General features: G+C 27.9%; 1 protein-coding gene across 1 annotated transcript; it reads left to right on the forward strand.

The window, feature by feature from the left end:
• The first annotated feature begins 3,905 nt into the window (after nucleotides 1-3,905).
• cxcl8a (chemokine (C-X-C motif) ligand 8a) lies at nucleotides 3,906-6,724 on the forward strand. Its single transcript, XM_062026208.1, has 4 exons — nucleotides 3,906-4,034; nucleotides 4,111-4,243; nucleotides 6,069-6,155; nucleotides 6,291-6,724. The coding sequence occupies exons 1-4, from the start codon at nucleotides 3,971-3,973 to the stop codon at nucleotides 6,301-6,303; spliced, it is 297 nt and encodes a 98-aa protein (XP_061882192.1). The 5' UTR covers nucleotides 3,906-3,970; the 3' UTR covers nucleotides 6,304-6,724.
• The last annotated feature ends 1,988 nt before the right edge of the window (nucleotides 6,725-8,712 follow it).

Genomic DNA, 8,712 nt, shown 5'->3' on the forward strand with positions numbered 1-8,712 from the left:
TCACACCCAAATTTGCAAGTTGAAAAGTAATTTTCTTTAATTAAATTTTTTTTTGCCGACTATAAGAAAATGTTTTTGCAAGTAAAACGTTTTTTTTCCCACACCCAACAATTTTCAAGTTAAAAAATAATTTCATTTGATTTAAAAACAATTTTCTTCAATTAAAATGTTTTTTTGCAAGAATAAAACAAAATTTTTGCAAGTAAAATGTTTTTTTCACACCCAACAACTCGCAAGTTCTATTGAAAACAATCTTCAATTAAAAATAAATGCAAGTATAAAACCTTTTTTTCTTTATTAAAAAATTGTGTTTTTGACACCCAAAAATTAGCAAATTCTCAAGTTTTCTTTAATTTCAAAAAATTGCAAGTATAAAAAAATTTTTTTGCAAGTAAACCTTTTTTTTCACACCCAACAATTCACAAATTAAAAACATTATTTATTCTATTAAAAACAATGTTCATTTAAAAATAAATGCAAGTATAAAAGCTTTTTTTTTAAATAAAAAAATTGTGTTTTTAACACCCAAAAATGAGCAAATTCTCAGGTTTTCTTTAATTTTTAAAATTTGCAAGTATAAAAACTATTTTTTGCAAGTAAAAACATTTTTTTCACACCCAACAATTTGCAAGTTGAAAAATAATTTTCTTTAATTACAGCTTTTTTTGGAGAGAATAAGAAAATGTTTTTGCAAGTAAAACATTTTTTTTTCCCACACCCAACAGTTTGTTGGTTTTCTTCGTTTAAAAATACAGTTTTCTTCAATTAAGAAAATGCAAGTATAAAAAAGATTTTTTGCAAGTAAAAAAAAAGTTTTCACACCCAACAATTCACAAGTTAAAAAACATTATTTATTCTATTAAAAACAATCTTCAATTAAAAATAAATGCAAGTATAAAACCTTTTTTTAAATTATTTTTTATTAAAAAATTGTGTTTTTAACACTCAAAAATTTGCAAATTCTCAAGTTTTCTTCAATTTAAAAAAATTGCAAGTATAAAAACATTTTTTTGCAAGTAAAAACATTTTTTTCACACCCAACAATTCACAAGTTAAAAAACATTATGTATTCTATTAAAAACAATCTGCAATTAAAAATAAATGCAAGTATAAAACCTTTTTTTTTTAAATAAAAAAATTGTGTTTTTAACACCCCAAAAATTAGCAAATTCTCAAGTTTTCTTCAATTTTAAAAAACTGCAAGTATATAAACAATTTTTTGCAAGTAAAAACATTTTTTTCACACCCAACTATTTGCAAATCGAAAAATAATTTTCTTAAATTACAATTTTTTTTGGCGAGTATAAGAAAACGTTTTTGCAAGTAAAACTTTTTTTTTTCCACACCCAACAATTTGTTGGTTTTCTTCGTTTAAAAATACAGTTTTCTTCAGTTAAAAAAATGCAAGTATAAAAACGATTTTTTGCAAATAAAAAAAAAGTTTCCCACCCAACAATTCACAAGTTTAAAAACATTATTTATTCTATTAAAAACAATCTTCAATTACAAATAAATGCAAGTACAAAACCTTTTTTTTTTTAATTTAAAAATAGTGTTTTTAACACCCAAAAATTAGCAAATTCTCAAGTTTTCTTCAATTTTAAAAAATTGCAAGTATATAAAAACATTTTTGCAAGTAAAAACATTTTTTCACACCCAACAATTTGCGAGTTGAAAAATAATTTTCTTTAATTACAGCTTTTTTTGGCGAGTAAAAGAAAATGTTTTTGCAGGTAAAACTTTTTTTTTTTTCCACACCCAACAATTTGTTGGTTTTCTTCGTTTAAAAAGTTTTCTTCAATTAAAAAAAATGCAAGTATAAAAACAATTTTTTGGAAGTAAAAAAAAAAGTTTTCACACCCAACAATTCACAAGTTAAAAAACATTATTTATAGTATTCATAGAATATTTATAGAATATTTTGCTTCTACTTCCTGTTGGGTTCCTCGTCTTTGCCGCACCTAAAGTTTCTGTTCCGCTTCCTGCCAGCACACCTGTGTTCCATTCATTATTTAGTTTCACCTGATACTCATTGTGCACTTCTGTACTGCACTAGATTTATGTTGCCCCAATAAAAAGGACTTTTATCTGCACGTTGCCTTCCTTGCTCCGTGTGCCGGGGTCCAGACAAACAAGGCCAAAGCGAGACTGTAACACAGTGCTATTCAACCATGTTGTTCTAGGGGCCACATTTACTTCAATATTATTCTTATTTTGAGAACTCTGTAGCGGACTTTAGTTTTTTATCTTTTGTCCGAGTTACACATTTTTTTTCACACCCAACAATTCGCAAGTTAAAAAACAATTGTATTAAAAACAATATTCAATTAAAAATAAATGCATGTATAAAACCCTTTTTTTTAAATTAAAAAAGTGTTTTTAACACCCAAAAATGAGCAAATTCTCAAGTTTTCTTCAATTTAAAAAAAAAAAATGCTAGTACAAAACTTTTTTTTTTTCACTCCCAACAATTTGTAAGTTGAAAAATATATTTTTTAAATTTAAAAACTATTTGTACGTGTTCAAATATTTTTTTGCAAATAAAAAATAAAAATTGCAAGTACAAAAACAAGTTTTTTGCAAGTAATTTTATTTCAAACCCAACAATTCGCAAATTAAAAATCAATTTTATTGTATTAAAAACAATCTTCAATTAAAAATAAATGCAAGTATAAAACCTTTTTTTTAAATTAAAAAATATTGTTTTTAACACCCAAAAAATTTGCTAATTCTCAAGTTTTCTTCAATTAAAAAAAAATGCAAGTATGAAAACAATTTTTTGCAAGCAAAAAAAAAAAATGTTTTCACTCCCAACAATTTGTAAGTTGAAAAATATATTTTTTTAAATTAAAAAACAATTTGTAAGTGTTCAAATATTTGTTTGCAATTAAAAGAAATACAAATTGCAAAAATGTAAAAATTGCAAGTACGAAAACAAGTTTTTTTGCAAGTAATTTTATTTCACACCCAACAATTTGCAAGTTAGAAACTATTTTATTCTATTAAAAACAATCTTCAATTAAAAATAAATGCAAATATAAAACCTTTTTTTTTTTAAATTAAAAAATAGTGTTTTTACACCCCAAAAATTAGCAAATTCTCAAGTTTTCTTCAATTTAAAAAAAATACAAGTAATAAAACAATTTTTTGCAAGCAAAACTATTTTTTTCACTCCAAACAATCTGTAAATTGAAAAATACATTTTTTTAAATTAAAAAACAATTTGTGAGTGTTCCAATATTTTTTTGCAATTAAAAAAAATAAGTACAAAAACAAGTTTTTTGCGAGTAATTTATTTTCACACCCAACAATTCGCAAGTTAAAGCACAATTTTCTTCAATTAAAAAAAAATTGTAAGTGTTAAAACAAATTTTTCACTTTTTTTTTTTAAATAAATGTTTTTTTACCTGCAAAAAAATTGTTTATATACTTTCAATTGTTGTTTAAACTTGCGAAAGGTTGGGCGTGACAAAAAAAATGTAATTTCCCTGCACAGATATTGGCATATAGACACCATTCATCTCTTTTATGGAAGCTTTTCCTTTAACGGTGTGACATTACCACTTTGATTACATGCTGAGTCACTCATCAGTTGATCACTTTATGTCGACGACCATAAGTTGGAAAGTTCAAAGGCCACTAGAAAGTGGCGCACATTCCTGTGTAATACACACAGGTGGATCACTCCACTTGAGTCATGGTGTGTTCCAAATGATCAATGTGCTGATCAATGACAAATAGCCATCGAAGATTGTGCCTCAGGCTACCTCGCGCACTCCTCGCCGTGTAAATTCCCGCATGGCTGCCAACAATCCCGTCTTGCGCAACACCTGCATGTGCGGTGACTCACCCGCGGCTCTTTAAAAAGGAGAAGACGCTCGTCTTCAGCATTAGAATCCAACAGCAGAGCTCAAAGGCAGCCAACGTCTTCTTCCACTTTCCAAAGACAACAACAACAACAACGACAACAATGATGAGCAAAGTGGTCCTCAGTGCTCTGGTGGTCCTCCTGGTCTCTGTGGCCCTCAGTGAAGGTAAGGCCTCTCTCTTCACGTTGCACACCTTTTATGGAGGAGCGTGCATCTGACGGAGTTCTTCCACCCCGTCCAGGAATGACTCTGAGAAGCTTGGGAGTGGAGCTGCACTGCCGCTGCATCCAGACCGAGAGCAAACCCATCGGCCGGCACATCGAGAAGGTGGAGCTGATCCCCGCCAACTCTCACTGCCAGGACACCGAGATCATGTAAGAACATTTGCTTATTTTTATTATTATGGAGGAATCAGTCAATGGTGGCTTTTGGATCAGAACTATTGACCTTTACACAAATGTTACACCATTGGTGGTCTTCGGAAAATATTGCCTCGGTTTTAAGTGAAACATTGTTTTGTCAGACCCTACAATTCTCAAAATTCTGCAAATAAAAAACCATTTTCTTAAATAAAACAAATAATTGCGAGGATAAAACTTTTTTTTTTTAGCAAGTTAAAACAATGTTTTTTTTAATGGCCACAGGTTGAAAAATAATTTTCAATAATTTATAAATTAAAAAACAGTTGTCGATTAAAAAAACCATTTTATTCAATTAAAAAATATATATAAATGCAAGTATAAAAACATTTTTTAGCAAGGTAAAACAGTGTTTTTTCATGCCCAACAATTCACAGGTTGAAAAACAATTTTCTTGGATTAAATAAAAAATTGCAAGTATAAAACCTTTTTTTTGCAAGTAAAAAATGTTGTTTTCATACCCAATAATTCGTCAATTAAAAAACAATTGTCGATTAAAAAACGATTTTATTCAATAAAAAAAAAATATATAATTGCAAGTATAAAAACATTTTTTAGCAAATTAAAACAATGTTTTTTCATACCCAACAATTCATAAGTTAAAAAAGAATTTTCTTTAATTAAAAAACTTCTTTTTTTTCCAACTAAATAAAAAATTGTAAGTATAAAAACAATTCTTTGCAAGAAACATTTTTTTTTTCAGTTAAAAAACAATTGTCTTTGATTAAAAAAACAATTTTTTTCAATAAACAAAAAACCAATTTGCAAGTATAAAAGCATTGTTTTGCAAGTAAAACGTTTTTTTTTCATACCCAACAATTTTTAAGTTAAATACTTTTCTTCAATAAAAAAAAGAAAAAAATTGCAAGTATAAAAACATTTTTTTTTACAAACTAAAAAACGTTTTTTTTATACCCAACAATTCACAGATTAAAAAACAATTTTCTTCACTTAAATAAAAAATTCAAGTATAAAAACGATTTTTTGCAAGAAAAAAAAAAAAAAAGTCATACCCAACAATTTGTAAGTTAAAGAACAATTATCTTCGATTTAAAAAAATAAAGATTTCAATAAAAAAATTAATTAATTGGAACTATAAAAAATATTTTTCGCAAGTAAAACCATTTTTTTCACACCCAACAATTTTTAAGATATAAAAGAATTTTCTTCGATTAAAAAACAATTTTCTACAATTAATAAGAAAATTGCAAATATAAAAACAATGTTTTGCAAGTTATCAATGTGTAGATTGAATGAGAATTTTCTTCAATAAAAAAAAAAATTGCTAATTTTTGGCAAGTAAAAACATTGTTTTGTCATATCCAACAATTTGCAAGTTAAAAAATAATTTTCTTTGATTAAAAAAAAAATAATACTGGTATAAAAAATATTTTTTGCAAGTAAAAAAATGTGTTTTCATACCCAAGTATTTTGATTAAAAAAATACACAAGAATGAAGTAATAATACAACGTATTCATGGATATAAATGTATAAAATGAATGAATGAAGTACTTTACAGAAAAATGCACCGGAGAAGTGAATCCAAATAAAATAAACAGATAAAATAAATAAATAGAAAAAAGATATGATTATATATATTTGTTTTTAAGCAAAAAATCAATAAATCCAAGGCTGCTGTTTCCTTTTAACTCATTTTAGTTAAGGAGGTTTTTTTTTGTCACTTCAACGAGTCGTTCAAAAGACTCGACTCCTTTGCGTTTGTCGTGTCCGTCCAAGCTGTGCGCGTTTCTGACTTCCTGTCTGCGTCTCTGCCTGCAGTGCCACACTGAAAAACGGCGGTCAGGAGGTGTGCCTGGACCCCCATGCCCCCTGGGTGAAGAGGGTCATCAAGAGGATCCTGGACAAGTAAGTTCCACACTCACACCTGCACGATCCAATCACATCCCACACAAAAAAGAGCCCGGCATTGGATCGCCACACTATTCCGCACACTTCCTCAAGCCAGAAGTTTAACACGCAACTTCTCTTCTCCCCCTGCAGCAAAAGACGCTGAGCAATATAGAAAAGCTAGATTTTCTGTCCTTTTTTTTCTTTTTTTTTTTTTACGGAAACTTGAAGAAGGAGCGGAGAAGTGATGGAGGACTGCTCAGCACTTTTTAACACGTGCACAAACTTACTTGAAGAAGTGTTAAAGTTGTCAACATACATGATGTTTGTATCAAACACTTTGTTCTAACTTATGTTGGACATATTTCTACTCTATTTATCTATCTTTTTCATGGTTTACTCTATTTATGTTATTAATGGTCTACTCTATTTATGTTTATTAATGGTCTACTCTATTGATCAAGGCCTATTGTTGTCTTACGTCTGACATATTTAATGGTGTTCTGTATTTATCAATGCCTATTTATAAATGTTTATTTATGAAGAAGCCGTCTTGATGTGTTCTGTGTAACTTCCCCTCCATGTCTTGTTGATCCACAATAAAAGACAGCCTCAAATATATGAACTCGGTCTCGTTCCCCTTTTTGAGAAGTTCATCGACAACAACGCCGCGGCACATTTATCTTTATTTAAACAAAACAAAAAAATGTTTGCAAAGCATGATAATATATTTGTTGCAATATTGGAAAATATTATTTAAAAACAAAACAAAAAAACCCTGTAAATTAAAAAAAAATGTATTGTCATTTTTACAATTTGATGTATAAATTGCTTTGAAATCCCAAGTCAAGCAGATATTTAAGTATTTATTTTTATTTAAACAAAAACAATGTTTGGAAAGCATGATAATATTGTATAATATTATTGTTTTCAATAAAAAAAACACTGTAAAGTAAAACAAACAAAAAAATAATAATTTTAACATTTTGATGGATACATTGCTTTTAAATCATAAGTCACTTAAGTATTTATTTTATTTTAACAAAAAAAAATGTTTGGAAAGCATGATAATATTGGATAATATTGTTTTCAATAAAAAAAACCCCACTGTAAATAAAAAATATATATATTGCCATTTTTACAATTTGATGGATAAAATGCTTTGAAATCCCAAGTCAAGCAGATATTTAAGTATTTATTTTTATTCAAACAAAAACAATGTTTGGAAAGCATGATAATATTGTATAATATTATTGTTTTCAATAAAAAAAACACTGTAAAGTAAAACAAAACAAAACAAAATTCATTTCAACATTTTGATGGATACATTGCTTTTAAATCATAAGTCAAGCAAATACTTAAGTATTTATTTTTATTTTAACAAAAAAAAATGTTTGGAAAGCATGATAATATTGGATAATATTGTTTTCAATAAAAAAAACACTGTAAATAAAAAATATATATATTGCCATTTTTACAATTTGATGGATAAATTGGTTTGAAATCCCAAGTCAAGCAGATATTTAAGTATTTATTTTTATTCAAACAAAAACAATGTTTGGAAAGCATGATAATATTGTATAATATTATTGTTTTCAATAAAAAAAAACACTGTAAAGTAAAACAAACAAAAAAAATCATTTTAACATTTTGATGGATACATTGCTTTTAAATCATAAGTCAAGCAAATACTTAAGTATTTATTTTTATTTTAACAAAAACAATGTTTGGAAAGCATGATAATATTGTATAATATTATTGTTTTCAATAAAAAAAACACTGTAAAGTAAAACAAAAAACAAAAAATTCATTTTAACATTTTGATGGATTCATTGCTTTTCAATCATAAGTCAAGCAAATACTTAAGTATTTATTTTTATTTTAACAAAAAAAAAAATGTTTGGAAAGCATGATAATATTGGATAATATTGTTTTCAATAAAAAAAAACACTATAAATAAAAAATATATATATTGCCATTTTTACAATTTGATGGATAAAATGCACTGAAATCATAAGTCAAGCAGATATTTAAGTATTTATTTTTATTTGAACAAAAAAAAACCCTGTGAAGCATGATAATATATTTGGTGCAATATTGGTTATAATACAATTTTAAAATGCAATGTGCGATAAAAACACTGTAAATTAAAAACAATTACATTTTTACAATTTGATGGATACACTGCTTTCAAATCATAAGTCAAGGAAATATTTAAGTATTTATTTTAATTTTAACAAACATTTTTTTTGAAAGCATGATAATGGGGGCGTCACGGTGGCAGAGGGGTTAGTGCGTCTGCCTCACAATACGGAGGTCCTGAGTAGTCCTGGGTTCAATCCCGGGCTCGGGATCTTTCTGTGTAGAGTTTGCATGTTCTCCCCGTGACTGCGTGGGTTCCCTCCGGGTACTCCGGCTTCCTCCCACCTCCAAAGACATGCACCTGGGGATAGGTTGATTGGCAACACTAAATTGGCCCTAGTGTGTGAATGTGAGTGTGAATGTTGTCTGTCTATCTGTGTTGGCCCTGCGATGAGGTGGCGACTTGTCCAGGGTGTACCCCGCCTTCCGCCCG

The sequence above is a fragment of the Entelurus aequoreus genome, linkage group LG18, assembly GCF_033978785.1.
Source record: "Entelurus aequoreus isolate RoL-2023_Sb linkage group LG18, RoL_Eaeq_v1.1, whole genome shotgun sequence".
Lineage (NCBI taxonomy): Eukaryota > Metazoa > Chordata > Actinopteri > Syngnathiformes > Syngnathidae > Entelurus > Entelurus aequoreus.